The sequence below is a fragment of the Ursus maritimus genome, unplaced genomic scaffold, assembly GCF_017311325.1.
Source record: "Ursus maritimus isolate PB19 unplaced genomic scaffold, ASM1731132v1 scaffold_35, whole genome shotgun sequence".
Classification (NCBI taxonomy): Eukaryota; Metazoa; Chordata; class Mammalia; order Carnivora; family Ursidae; genus Ursus; species Ursus maritimus.
In genome coordinates this window covers 10,286,284-10,301,654 of record NW_024426119.1, presented here as the reverse complement: position 1 = coordinate 10,301,654, position 15,371 = coordinate 10,286,284, and the positions used below count along the sequence as shown (strand labels likewise).

Sequence of the window (15,371 nt, the reverse complement as noted above, 5' to 3'; positions counted from 1 at the left end):
ACTAATGTAAGATGTTAATAACAGGAGAAATTAGGTGTGGGGTATACGGAAACTCTCCGTACTATCTTTGCAGTAATTTCATATATCTAAAATTGTTGTAAAATAAAAGTTTATTTAATTTTTTTAAAGATTTATTTATTCCAGAGAGAGAGACAGAGAGCCATGGCCGAGCAGGGAGAGGGGCAGAAGAAGAGGGGAAGAAGACTCCCCACTCAGCGTGAAGCCTGAGGAGGGGCTCCGTCCCAATACCCTGAGAGGCCCAGAGATCATGACCCCAGCTAAAACCAAGTAGTAGGCTGCTCAACCGACTGAACCACCCAGGTGCCCCTAAAAGTTCATTTAAAAAAAGAAAAGAAAAAGACAGCCTGAGCAAGGACTGCCTTGCCAACACCTCTTACACACACATCCTAACTAAAAGAGCTCAGCAGGGCAAAAGGATTTTTGGTGTGAAACATCTATTGGAAGGAGGCTGGTATACAGGGGGTGATGCCTCCATAGGATCATGGTTTCCAAAAGGCTGTAAAAGAAGTACCTAGTCAGGCATCCAAACACCACTGTTGATGCTTAACATAAAGACTCTTGAAGACCCCCAAAATCACATGCAGAGCTGAGGTCACTGCCCACATTGTCTTGGGAACATATAAAATTTAACCTACACCTCAGACTACCATGACAATGAGAATGTTAATAGGACACCTTAGGATGCAGTTAAGGAAATCTCAATTTGACTGACTTAAACAATAAGGAAAATTTTTAGCTCACATAACAAGTGTCAATGTTCTACTCTATAATCTTCAGTGCCTCAGCCATTCCTTAGCTAACTCTCCTGGCACTCTTGCACTCTCCATTTCAGGTATCACATGCAGAAGGAAAAACATCTGACAGAAGAGACATTATTCTTCTCAGAAGAATGAGATTCTTTTTTTTTTTGTTTTTTGTTTTTTGGCTTGTCTTTTTTTTTTTAAGATTTTATTTATTTATTTATTTATTTTAAAGAGAGAGAGAGAGCACAAGGGGGGTGAGGGGCAGAGGGAGAAGCAGGCTCCCCACTGAGCAGGGAGCCTGAAGCAGGGCTCCATCCCAGGACCCCAGGACCATGACCTAACCCGAAGGCAGATGCTCAACCTAGCCACCCAGGCACCCAAGTGAGACTCTTTTGAAGAGCACTTGTCAGGCGTTTTGCAGAATGTCACTCAGTATGAATTTGTCTGATGCTTTCTCATGATTAGACTGGGGATTTTTAGATTTGGGTAAGAATACTATAGAGATCCAAGTGCCATTCTTTTAAGGAACAAGGAAAACTTCCCCTCACAACTCACCAGTCACATCATAAGCCCCTTCCTAAATTAATCACCAGGAAGAAAAATGAAACTATCATAATCAGTTTAGACCAACCAGGACTTAGCCCTGAGCCACAAAGGGAAGGATATATACCAGACAAAATAGGGCTGGTCTACAAAAACGAACGGGGTATGAATGGACACTGAGCAAGCCACCACCAGTGTCTATGGTTAAAAACCCTAAAAGGCACGGCCTCTACTTAAGAGAATACATTAAAGGAACAAGTCTGTTTTAAAATGAACGAGACACTTTTCATTGTCTAATTTACTTCTCCTTCCTCCAACACTATCACCACCCAGAGGGATTTTTACACCAGTTTTAGAAAATAATAAAGCCTTAGGCTTTGTTTTTTCTGCAATCTGATTTGTAATATGTCAAGTTTGACATTTCCATATATGTGATCTCAGATCTGAACAAAACCTTGGTAGGTACCATTTTACAGATGAGAAAATAAACGAAAAGTAGTTAAATAACTTGCCCAACATCACATAGCTAGAAACTGAGTTAGAATTCTAAGCTGTGGGGCGCCTGGGTGGCACAACGGTTGCGCGTCAGCCTTCGGCTCAGGGTGTGATCCCGGTGTTATGGGATCGAGCCCCACATCAGGCTCCTCCGCTATGAGTCTGCTTCTTCCTCTCCCACTCCCCCTGCTTGTGTTTCCTCTCTCGCTGGCTGTCTCTATCTCTGCCAAATAAATAAATAAAATTAAAAAAAAAAAAAAAAGAATTCTAAGCTGTACTGCAGGCTTCGAAGCTTGAAATGTTTTTTAAGCCACCATATACTTTCCCAGATATCAAGGGAGTAGCAGCAATAAAGGAAACACCTCTAAAAGAGACCTTTCATCTATAGCTCCTCTACACCAAAACTACCCTTTCTATTAGCAGCTCAAAGCCCCCTCCTTAACCCCAAGAACAAACATGCACAAGCACTCCAACAAAGATGCTGTAGCTAGCTCAAAATATGGAACTGACATATAAGTAAGAGATTTAGATTTGTGAGCCAGTTGCATGAATTATCCAAACAAAAGTAGTTAAGACACCTACAGCAACATTTCCCAAACTAGTGTGCTTTGCTGGATTCTTCTACCATGATAACAAGTAGGCCATGAAAACAGTAATCTGTGATCAAATTAATTAAAATTAAACAGGTTTATTTATCAATAGAGCCTTTATATGCTAGCAGGCATTATGAACTCCAAGACGACTATATTCCACTTATAATGTTTAACATTTACCTCCAAAAAAAAAAAGGTTTTCCTTTTTAATCCTGACCACTTATAAACAATTCCTAAGAGAGTATTCTGTTTAACACCATTTTAAGAAATACTATTCTACAGGAGAAGCAAAGGCCCAAGGATAGAGTCCATTATTAGGGGGCTGGAGGCAAACAAATAAGTCCAATAAAGAGTATAGTAAAGAAGGTAGGAAGCAATCTGAAGAGTTCAACATTATAGAAGCAAGAAAGGAGATGGTTTCTAAAAAAGAGACAATCAAGGGGCGCCTGGGTGGCACAGCAGTTAAGCGTCTGCCTTTGGCTCAGGGCGTGATCCCGGCATTATGGGATCGAGCCCCACGTCAGGCTCCTCTGCTAGGAGCCTGCTTCTTCCTCTCCCACTCCCCCTGCTTGTGTTCCCTCTCTCGCTGGCTGTCTCTATCTCTGTCGAATAAATAAATAAAATCTTAAAAAAAAAAAAAAAAAAGAGACAATCAAGAGAACAAAACTATTGAGAGATTAAATAAATTCATAATAAAAAAAATTTTGGATTGGACTAGGAAAACTGTCACTTGTGACCTTTAAGAGAACAACTTCAGAAGAGGGCAGGGAAAGAAGGATGGAAAGCATAATAAAAAAAGATTAGGATGGAAATGATAAAAGAAGTGGATGAAACATTTCTAGACTACCCATAATTGTAGTTTAGCAGTGAAATTAAAAGAAAGAAATTGGTGGGGCGCCTGGGTAGCTCAGTCCATTAAGCGTCTTTCTTCGGCTCGGCTGTGATCCTGGGGTCCTGGGATTGAGCCCGGCGGAGGTGCAGGAAGCCTGCTTCTCCCTCTCCCTCTGCTGCTCCCCCTGCTTGTGCTCTCTCTCTGCGTCAAATGAATGTATAAAATCTTAAACAAACAAAAAAGACATCCTTAAGTGAAAATGACTCTTAAAAAAAAAAAAAAAGAAGAAAAGAAATTGGTTGGGAAAAGGCAGTATTTAGAGGAATGAAAAAAATTTAGAATGGGGGACACCTGTACCTGGTTGAATGAAGGTAAAAGTGAAAACATACTGAAAGAAACATAATTACAGACCAGCAGATGGAAGAAATGGAAGCCAGAGTATAAATGACTAGAGAAAACTTATCTTTCCTCTTAGATTGGAGAGAATTTGAATAGCAATGCCTAGCCAAATCTAAAGACCTTATTTTAACACTCCAAAATTTCATACTACTCCACCCAAGAGAATTTTTCAGTCTTTCGAATTAATGTGTATAAATTTGCTGATGTGTTGCTCCTCTCAGAGGATGTCTATGTTTTGGGCGAAAGGAGAGGATTACAGAGCAACAATTACCTGAGGGCCCCAATCCACATGAAGTAAATCAGGTGGAGGAAGATGACAATAAGGAAGCTGGAGCTCATGGAGATTTTAATCTATAATGACTTAGTACAAATGATTTTGATATACAAAATAAAAACTTACAATTACAACAGGAACACACAAAAAGTGTGAAGACTACCATAGAAGGGTCCAGAAGAAAGGCATCTATTTAGCCCACCCAGAAATTTTCACAACTCTGCTATGCCACCAGAAGTTGCATAAGTCATAAATTAATAATGTAGTTCCAATATACTGGTGAGTGAGAAAAAAAGACTATTCAGTAGTGGGTCTAGTTACAATCTAGCTTTCAACTTTTTAAATTTAAACTTTGTATGGCTTTCCATTTACATAAAACACCAACCCTGAGAGCTACTTGAGCATGAAAATTTTCATTTTTATTTCTCTCAAGAACAAGGACACTGACATGAAATTCTGTTGCTTAGAACATAATTATAGAGTCTATCTTTTTGGCTAACTTCATTAACAATTCCAATTGAGTACATAATTTTGTATTAACTATGTCCAAGTCACAAGCGTGGCTCATATATGGCTCCAGAGCCCATTTATCATCACATTTTGATCACAAAAAAGGTAGTAACATCTGATTCTTCAACTACTTAACATATCAACCTACAGAGTTTAAGAAAAGTCATACAGCTTAAAAAATACGTAAGTACGGGAGTTAGAGGTGGCCCCATTCTTTAATTAAAGAAATTAATATTGATCAGTAGGCACGGAATATGGATAAGGTAACAATACCAACACCAAATCTGGCAGTCTCCAGATTTGTGTATCTGTAAACCTAAGGCTGCCACATAGGCCAGATGACTACTACTGCCAGCTCAGCAGCTGAGCTTGGAGAAAAGGCGGCATCCCCACACAGGCCACTCTGCAGAACCAGAACTTACGGCCAGTTTCGTCTGGCAGGGACTGGAGAACGTGGCAGTGATAAACCGGGAAAAGTCTGACAGAAACAGGGTTGTTGGCGGTAACGGGAGCCTCCAGGGCTGCAATTCTGGAAGGCATAAAAGCAGCCGCGGAGGGCTAACCCCCCCCACACCCCGGGGTTGAAAGAAACTATGGGGGTTGAGAAGAGAGGGCTCGTCCTTACCTTGTCATCCTCGCATCTTTTCCCCAGGCCCTCCCTGGCCTGCAGCCTGCTACTGAGGCGGCCGTAGTCGGCCTCCTTCTGGTCGATCTGTTTCTTGTGCGAGTCCACCAAGAGCAGGAGGTCTGAATTGCGCTTCTCCAGGCGCCCGCGGGCCACCTCGGTGCGTTGGACCTGGCCCTGCAGCTCCGCCACCTCCTCCTGAAGCAGGACGTGGCGGGAGGAGATACTCCAGTAGTTGAAAGCGAGGACCGCGATCACCACCAGTAGCACCACCAACACGAAGGAAGGCAGGCGGCCGGCCCGCCGGTTAGCTCCAAAACCCACCATGGGGTCGAAGTAGGTTGTGCCCTGGGGCCTCGTCGCCAGCACCTGCGGGCAGAAGCTCAGGCCTCAGAAGCTGAGTTGCCTGGGGGACGCGGCCCCAGGGCCGGCCGAAGGAGGAGGCGGGCCAATCTGCCTGCCGGCTAGCCGGAGAAGGGGGCGGGGCCGCAAGCCGCAGGCCCCTCCCCGCCCCCCCTCCTCAAATCCGGCCAAAGCGCGTTCCCAACGCTTTGAAAATGACCCTGCACCAGCCGGGTGGAACCAGGAGAACCCAGCTGCCCGCACCCCGGGCCCAACACCTCAGGGTTGGGGGGCGGGGAAAGGTGCCGGAAGGGGGCGGATTTAAATCTGGCCCCGCCCATTGGCTGGGTCCGGGTCGCTTAGGGGGCCATTGCCTAGTTTCCGCCGACGCCCCCTCTTCTCGCGAGAAAGTGAGTTCCTCTCGCCCTTTGCATTCTTATCTCGCGAGTGTTATCGCTGTTCGGCAGAGTGTTGTGTTAATTTTGGCGCTTTGTGTTAGCTCTGGTACCTGAGTTGCAGTCCCTTCAGTTTTCACCCTCTCGGTTCCCTGGACCCGGGGTTTAGGGAGTGCCCGTCCTAACCCAGTTCTCGTGAGAGTTTTTGTCTTTGAGGACATCTGCGGCTGTGGCCGTTTTCTAGGGAAAACAGTAGGTGAGCTGCGGGCAGAAGGGCGACTAGAAAGGTTTTGTACTTGATTCCGTAAAAAGATTTTCTCGTTTGTGCTAATGATATGGAGAGGAAACAAAAAAGACCATAATATAGCGGTGCCCCAAACATTACAGAGAAAAATCAAGAGAAACTAAGCTTTATGACTGAAGGGGGTGGTGCCAGCCTGGTTTCCAAGGTTACTGCTTTCACGAAAGAGAAGAACTTTGGAATGTGTGAGTTCTGTTCTTAAACTCACTGCTGCTTTTGCCTTGAGCCGGGCTTCCAAATAGAAAGAAAATCCAGAAGCTGCCCTCAGTGAATGGTAACTAATGCTGTTACTGACAGCTAGCACACTGGGTTAGAAATAACCTCTTTTACAAATTATTTTTGCATGCCTAATCTCATGTTATCCTCTCAACACAGTTTTACACATGAGGAACCCAAGACACAAAGGTGTTCCAGAAACTTTCTCAAAGTCCCATATCTTGTTTAAGACAGAGTTGGGCTTGGATCCAGATCACTGTTCTCTAACTTCATTCCTTTTTGCATTATACCAGGCTAACCACTGCTGTATGTTCAGCATTAATCACAATGATGCAGAAAAAGCTCCTACCTCTTTTGTTTTTTTCTGCAGATTTCCTTTGTCCTGACATAAAAATTTTTGGAAGTTACTGGCTCTGTCCTGTTTAAGGAGATGGAGTTGCTTTATTTTTCAAACTTCAGGTTCGAGAACTTCCATGAGCATAAAATCCCAAGAACAAAAAAGCTTTGGTATTTTCATTCAAATCAGAGTGGTATGGTTTTGAGGCAGGAAGACTTGTCATCTTTGAATAATTATTCTATGCTTCCTGTCCATTTCAAAAATGAAGTTATTTGTCCAATGGTCCCACAGTAGCCTGGAAGAATTATTGCACCTTCAAGAAGTGATGATTTCTCTCTCATAGATACAGAAAAACAAGTAACACCAAAATTACTCATCTTCAGTTCACATCAAACTTGAGCCTTTTGCTCTGGATTCATAATATCAAAGAAATTGGGGCACCTGGGTGGCTTAAGTCATGATTCCAGGGTCCTGGGATCAAGCCCCACATCACGCTCCCTGCTCAGCAGGGAGTCTTCTTCTCCCTCTGTCCCCCCCTCTGCTCATGCTGTTATGTGCTCTCTCTCTCAAATAAACAAATAAAATATTTTTTAAAAAAAATAATGAGATCAGGGGCGCCTGGGTGGCTCAGTCATTAAGCGTCTGCCTTCGGCTCCTAGGCTATGAGCCTGCTTCTTCCTCTCCCACTCCCCCTGCTTGTGTTCCCTCTCTCGCTGGCTGTCTCTCTCTGTCAAATAAATAAATAAGGGGTGCCTGGGTGGCACAGCGGTTAAGCGTCTAAATAAAATCTTAAAATAAATAAATAAATAAATAAATAAATAAATAAATAAATAAAATCTTAAAAAATAAAAAATAATGAGATCAAAGAAATCTCCTCCAGTCTCAAATGGCAAGCAGACTTTGGCAAGAGGGAACAAAGCAAAAATGGGAAATTGTTGACTATAATGAGCCTTCCCATGTATCCTCTCCTCAACTTCATTTTGGCCCTACTCTATGTAGCCAGCAGTTGAAAATTAACTATAGTGTTAACTGCTTAAGATGTCACTCTTTCAAAAATGTTTTCATTTTTATGTGGGACATGTAAAAATTTAATATTGTATAAAACACATTCACATACATTTTTTTCAGCAGGTGCTTAAAAGAACTATTTGGTACTTATTATTCCATTATTCCATTTTACAGATGCAGAAGTAACTTGCCCAAAGTTCCATGTCTAGCAGGTGGCAGGGCTGAATCTTGAAAGCCAATCCTCTTTCCACTCTTACCCAGGGAAAAAGTTTTTATTACATTTTGATGGTTACCTCTTCAAGCTATTCTCCCTACTAAAGGAGTCCAATCCACATATCATCAAGACACTGTATAAGTGCTCTCCTAAAGATGGTTAGGCATTAAACAAATGGAAGTAAAAGTCAATTCCTTAAGCCAGGTGATCAACTTTAATAACAACATTGATAAATCATGTTATTAGTATATCCTTGATATGATGTGATGAGAGTAGCACTCTGTGGTTTTCCTCCCCAAAACTCATAAGTTTAGTCTAATTTGTGAGAAAATACATCACACAAATTCCAGTTGAGGCACATTCTACAAAATGCCTGACAAGTAATCCTACAAACTGTCAAGGTCATCAAAGGAAAGTCTGAGAAACTTTCACAGGCAAAAGAAACATAAGCAGCCATGACTACTAAATGTAATGTGGTATTCTGGATAGGATCCTAGAACACAAAAAAGAACATTAAGGGAAAAGGAAGGAAATCTGAATAAAATATGGACTTCAGTTAATAAAATATATTAACTGATTGTCACAAATGTACCATGCTCATATAGGGTATTGATAATGGAGAGATTGGATGTGGAGTATGTGGGAATTCTGTACAATTTTCACTATTTTTCTGTATTTCTAAAACTGCTCTAAAATAAAAGTATTTTTAAATCATCAGTTTCTATCTTTTGGGGTATCTTTTAGGTTATGATGTATAGACATAAGTATGTTCACATAGCTGGAAAGGCAGTATAATCACAGAGAAATAATGTTTTAAGATTTATTTGAGGGGTAGCGGCGCCTGGGTAGGTCGGTCGTTTGGGCGTTGGACTCTTGGTTTTGGGTCAGGTCATGGTCTCAGGGTCATAGGATGGAGCCCCACCTTAGGTTCCACACTTAGTACGGAGTCTGCTTGAGAGAGTCTTTCCCTCCCTCTCCCTCCACCTCTGCTCCTTCCCCTGCACATGCGCACTCTTTCTCAAATAAACAAAATCTTTTAAATAGACAAAAAAGATTTATTTGAGGGGTAAGCATCTATTATAAAGGGGCAAGCAAGTTTGAATAACAGAATTTTGTGTTTAAATGGAGTTTTCTTTCATTTCTCTTGTGCAATCCAGACCCTTTTTTGAACTCAGAACACTATTTGGCATATGTCTTCAGTTTATGTTGACTCAAAAAATTTTATGTGCTGGGGTGCCTGGTCCGGGTTTTGGTTTCAGCTCAGGTCATGATCTCATGGGTTGTGGGATGGAGCCCCACAATGGGTTTTGCGCTCAGAGATAGCCTGCTTAAGGATTCTCTCCCTCTTCCCCTCCCCCCACTCACTCACTTTCTCTCAGGAGCACTCTCTAAATAAATAAATAAATAAATCTTAAAAAAAAAAAAACTTTATGTGTTGCAGTTGAGCCGAGGAGTGGATTATTTTGTAGCTTATTCCTCAACATTTATTTTTTTAAAAGATTTTGTTTATTTATTTATTTGAGAGAGAAAGAGAAAAAACAGGGAGGGGCAGGAATGGGGGCACAGGAGAGGTTGGGGAAAAAATCTTTGGCAGACCCTGTGCAGAGCACGGAGCCTGAGGTGGTGCTCAATTTCATAACCCTGAGATCACAACCCAAGCCAAAACCAAGAGTTAGACACTTAACCAACTGAGCTACCCAGATGTCCCAATATTTTTTTTAACAGTTTATTTTTAAGCAATCTCGATACCCAAGGTAGGGCTTGACCTCAAAACCCTGAGGTCAAGAGCTGCATACTCAACCGACTGAGCCAACCAGTTGCCCCATTATTCCTCAATATTAATGACATTGGGTAGGACTAGGTTAGATAGAGAAGGTGTCAGCTCATAGAAATACAAAATACACAAATGTGTTAGGCAAGTTCTTTCCATCGCAAGTGGAAAAAAAAAACAGCCAAAACTGCATTAAGCAAAAAATTATATTTATCTTAGAAGCATGCTAAGATAGTTCACAGTAATATTGGAAAAGGAACAGAAACTGGGGTATCTACAGGGGACTCAATGCTTCCAGGATTCAGTCTTTCTATTTCTCCCCTCTGCTTGACTTTATTCCTTCTTTCTTCAGATGGTGCTTTTCTTTGCAGATAAGAAACATGACCCCAGCATTCCGAGGGTCACGTCCTGCTAGCTCCTTGATCTGAGAAGAAGGGAATTCTGGCTTTCAGTACAAAATTCACCAGGGAAAGATTCTGGTTGTCCAGCCTGATCATTGCACACCACTTATATCCATCACTGTGGCCAGGGAGGTAAGGTATTATGATTGGCACAGCATAAGACACTCCCCTATGGCCAGTGGTCAGTCTAATATCAAAAAACAGAAAGAATTTTGGGAAGACCAAAACAAATAATGTTAGCTACAACTGAGTTTTCTAATTCTTGGGAATGTATCTTCCTTCCAATTAAGAACAGTTAATAAGTGAATAAAGACATTATATTGCAGGTTGTGTTCCCCAGGAAACAAGCTCTGAGATGGAGATTCATAATAAGAGGAAAACAGTAGTGGCAGAGGGAGAGTTGGAATGCTATGCAGTCTCAGCAAAAGCCTCAGCCAGTTCTACCTAGAGTCTGAAGCTGGGGAGGCCCTTCAGCGTTGTCCTGAGTCAGAGGGGTCCAGGCATTTATATCCCCACATCAGGTTTTGGAGAGCTAAGGGAAAAGGGCTAGTACACTGTGTGTTAACTCCAGTCCATTAGTAACAATTCCTGAATTACTGTATTAAAAAAATGTGAGAAATTGTATCTGGGCTAAGTGAGGAAGAATGCTATGATCAATTAGTAATTTGTCCACAGGCACAGGAGGGGGTATGATGTCATGCATGGGAGGTGGATGCTATCATGCACAACCCAGATCCCCTTTCAGGCATAAAGGACTTATTCCCCAGCTGCTGGAGTGCTGCCAACAGAGAGCCTTCAATTATCAGCCCTCTTCAGAAATGCCTCAGTTGAAGAGGACTACCTTGTGAATGGAATGTCCTGTTCCTATGGCAACTGACAACTAGTACTAGTGAAGAGAACACACTTTTGTTATTTCCCTATGTCAAACCCATTTCCTATGGAATGTACTATAGAGGTAATGTGGGCTCTGGAGTAAGAAAGCGTGAGTTAAAATCTCTGCCTCTTATTACTTTCGTAACATAAGGCAAGATACTTAACTTCAGTATCCCAGGTGTCCCATTTCCAAAGTGGCATATCAATTAGGATTAAATTTGGCTCCATATCAGGTGGAAAAATAACTTGAACAAGATAGGCTTTTTTTTCTCTCTCACATAAAATATATCCAGACACAATCAATCCAGGACTGGTATGGCAGGCTCCTTCAAGCTCATTGTTGTCATCCCTACAGTATAAACCTCATCTTCACTTCCAGACTTGACTTTCTTGATCCAGGAAGCAGAAAAGAAGAAGGACACCAACCTACCTACCTTCAGCTTTTAAGAAGACTTCTCCAAACGTGTATTTCCACTTACTTCTCATTGATCTGAACATAGTCACATGGTCACCCCCAGAGACTAGGGAGGCAAGGAAATATAGTCTTACACCAACAATGTCTTCAGTTGAAAATTACAGTTTCTTAGTACAAAAAAGGAGGGGAAGGGGCTCCTGGGTGGCACAGCGGTTGATCGTCTGCCTTCGGCTCAGGGCGTGATCCCGGTGTTACGGGATCGAGTCCCACATCAGGCTCTTCCGCTATAAGCCTGCTTCTTCCTCTCCCACTCTCCCTGCTTGTGTTCCCTCTCTCACTGGCTGTCTCTCTCTGTCGAATAAATAAATAAAATCTTTAAAAAAAAAAAAAGGAGGGGAAAAGTATAGGGAAACAAGAACAAACTTTGTCACAAATGGGGATAATAATAATGCCTATCTTATAAAGCTGTTGTAGGAACTAAGCGAGTTAATATATGTACCATGCTGAGAAGAAGCTAAGATGGTGGAGTAGTACGAGGACCCTAGGCTTGCCTGGTCCCTTAAAATCAATCTGAGCACGGGCAGAACAAACTGCATAACTAGAGGGAGAGAAGAGGCCATATTGTGGAAAGTAGAAGATGTGGAGATGTGTCTTGGGGGAGAAGCTGATCATGGGTTCCATGGATGGGAGGAGCCCTGGTCTCAGAGGGAGGTCAGAAAGAGAGAGAGACAGACAGAGAGGAAAGCACAGGGGATTGCACATGGCAAAACACTTCCCCAAAGCCATTGACTGGAAAAATGAGAGGCGCTGATTTTTGTGAGTTCTTACAACCACAGGGCTCAAAGACTGGAGTTTTAGAGGTCCACAGTTTGGCAGGTGTAGAATCAGCAGGCAATGCAGTGCTCCTATGGAGAAGGAGGGCACATATCGTCTGGGCAGATCAGACGATCCTCTGGGATACACTGAGAGTGACTGTTTCCCTTTCTTAGAGCGAATCTGAAAGAGGTGGCATTGCTGTCCAGGTACAAAGGAGCCCATGGGCACCATTTCTCTCCCCAACCCCTCAGCATAAGCTAACATCATTAAGCAGCACAGTACCAACATTGGAGGCAAAAACCACTTAACACCAACCCCATCCCCCTGCACTCTGCAGATGCTGCTTTTCTCTAGCATGCTTGCCTGAGAACCAAAGCAGCAGGTCCCTCCCCCAGAATGCCAGCACAACATTCCCCCTCCCCCACCACACACACACACACACACCACATCTATTGACCTTAGAGTTCTGCAAATCTTCAGCTCTAGTGGAAATAGTATCAGGTCTCTTTTAACAAACAGACCAGAGCACACCTAGTTAAAACTCACTACATTCTGGACAAGGTCAAAACACTCCCTACTGAAGGCAAGGAGAAACTTTGCAGAAGACTTATCTGAGGGAAAGAGCAGCCAAAACACAGCAGCAGAGTGCATACAGCATACACCAGAGAACCTGCCTAAAGTGCCAGACCCTGGATTGTATATGACCTCTTCTTTATAAAGTCATTACTCTCAGGAGCAGGAAACATAACAGGCTTTCCTAACACAGAGAAGAAGACAGAAACCTAGACAAAAAGCCAAGATGGAGGAATTCAGCCCAAAAGAAAGAACAAGAAAAGGTCACAGCCAGGGACCTAACCACAGCAGTTATAAGTAATACACTTGACCCAGAGTTTAAAGTAACAATCATAAGGATACTAGCTAGGCTTGAGAAGGGCATAGGAGACACCAAGGAATTCCTTACCACAGAGATAAAAGACCTAAAAACTAATTCAGTCAAAATTAAAAGTGCTGTAACTGAGATATGAAACCAACTGGATGAAATGTCCACAGGATGGAAGAATCAGAGGAACAAATAAATGATACAAAAGATAAAATTATGGAAAAAAATGAAGTTGAAGAGAAGAGGGAAAGAAAAATATTGGATCATGATTGTAGACTTAAGGAACTCAGTGACTCCATAAAGCATAATAACATTCATATGATAGGAGTCCCAGAAGAAGAAGAGAGGGGAGAAAGGGGCAGAAGTCTTATTTGAGCAAATTACAGCTGAAAATTTCCCTAATCTGGGGAAGGAAACAGACATCCAAATACAGGAGGCACAGAGACCTTCCATCAAAATAAAAAAAAGCAGGCCAACACCAAGACATATGCTAGTTAAATTTGCAAAAAAATAGAAATAAAGAAAAAATACTAAAAGCAGCAAGACAAAAGAAATCCCTAACTTACAAGGGAAGACAAATAAAGTTAGCAGCAGATCTCTCCATAGAAAGTTGGCAGGCCAGAAGAGAGTGGCATGATATATTCAACATGCTGAATGGGAGAAATATGCAGCCAAGAATATTCTATCCAGCAAGGCTGTCATTCAGCATAGAAGGAGAGATAAAGAGTTTCCCAGGCAAACAAAAGCTAAAAGAGTTTGTGATCACTAAACCAGCTCTGCAAGAAATATTAAAAGGGACTCTTTGAGTGGGAGAGAATGACCAAAAGTGACAAAGTCTAGAAAGGAACAAAGAAAATTTCCAAAAACAATAACTTAGCAGGTAACACAATGATACTAAGCTCATCTCTCAATAATCATTCTGAATGTAATTGGATTCAATGCTGCAATCAAAGGCATAGGGTATCAGAATGGATAAAAAAACAAGACCCATCTATATGCTGTCTACAAAAGACTCATTTTAGATCTAAAGAAACCTGCAGATTGAATGTGAGGGGATAGAGAACCATTTATCTTGCTAATGGACATCAAGAGAAAGCCAGAGTAGCCATACCTACATTGGACAAACTAGATTTTATTTTATTTTTTTTTAAGATTTTATTTATTTATTTGAGAGAGGAGAGAGAGCACACAGTGGGGAGGGGCAGAGGGAGAGGGAGAGAGAGAATCTCAAGCAGACTCCCTGAGGAGCGCGGGGCCCACAGTGGGGCTCAATCTCACAACCTGAGCTGAAATCAAGAGTTGGGGACACTCAATCAACTGAGCCACCTAGGCAACCCCAGACAAACTAGATTCTATTTTTTTTAAGATTTTATTTATTTATTTATTTAAGAGAAAGAGAGAGAGGGGGTGCCTGGGTGGCACAGCGGTTAAGCCTCTGCCTTTGGCTCAGGGCGTGATCCCGGCGTTATGGGATCGAGCCCCACATCAGGCTCCTCCGCTATGAGCCTGCTTCTTCCTCTTCCACTCCCCCTGCTTGTGTTCCCTCTCTCGCTGGCTGTCTCTATCCTGTCAAATAAATAAATAAAATCTTTAAAAAAAAAGAGAGAGAAAGAGAGAGAGTGAGAGAGCAGAAGCAGGGAGAAGGGAAGAGGGGAAGGGAGAAGCAGGCTCCCCACTGAGCAGGGAGCCCAATGTAAGGCTCAGTCTGAGGCCCTTGGGACCATAGATGTCTAACCAACTGAGCCACCCAGGTGCCCCAACAAACTAGATTTAAACCAAAGACTAACAAGAGGTGAAGAGGGATGTTATATCATAATAAAGGGATCTATCCAACAAGAAGATCAAATGATTATGAATATTTAGGCCAGCAACTTGGGAGCACCCAAATATATAAAACAATAACAAACATAAAGGAACTCATTGATAATAATATAATAAGAGTAGGGGACTTTAACACCCACTCACATCAATGGACAGATCGACTCAGCAGAAAATCAACAAGGAAACAATGGCTTGAATGACACACTGGACCAGATGGACTTAAAAGATATATTCAGAACATTTTATTCTAAAGCAGCAAAATACATATTATTTTCAAGCACATGTGGGACATTCTCCAGAATAGATCCCATACTGGGTCACAAATCGTGCCTCAACGAGTACAAAAAGATTGAGATCATAGCATGCATATTTTCCAACCACAACGCTATGAAACTTGAAGTCAACCACAAGAAAAAATTTGGAAAGACTACAAATACATGGAGGTTAAAGAATATCCTACTAAATAGGGGCGCCTGGGTGGCACAGTGGTTAAGCGCCTGCCTTCAGCTCAGGGCGTGATCCCGGCGTTATGGGATCGAGCCCCAC

The 15,371-nt window shown here is 42.3% G+C and overlaps 1 protein-coding gene across 2 annotated transcripts in view; it reads right to left on the bottom strand.

Moving 5' to 3' along the window:
- The window catches only part of GOLM2 (golgi membrane protein 2), a 108,109-nt gene extending 102,445 nt beyond the window's left edge, over nucleotides 1-5,664 (bottom strand). Inside the window, exon 1 of one of the 2 annotated variants that reach the window (XM_008702143.2) lies at nucleotides 5,036-5,664. In XM_008702143.2, coding sequence (XP_008700365.2) covers nucleotides 5,036-5,362 — 327 coding nt within the window. In that variant the 5' untranslated portion in view covers nucleotides 5,363-5,664. The remainder of the gene's footprint in view (nucleotides 1-5,035) is intronic. The other variant, XM_040620529.1, reaches the window with a different exon arrangement.
- Between the last annotated feature and the right edge of the window lie 9,707 nt (nucleotides 5,665-15,371).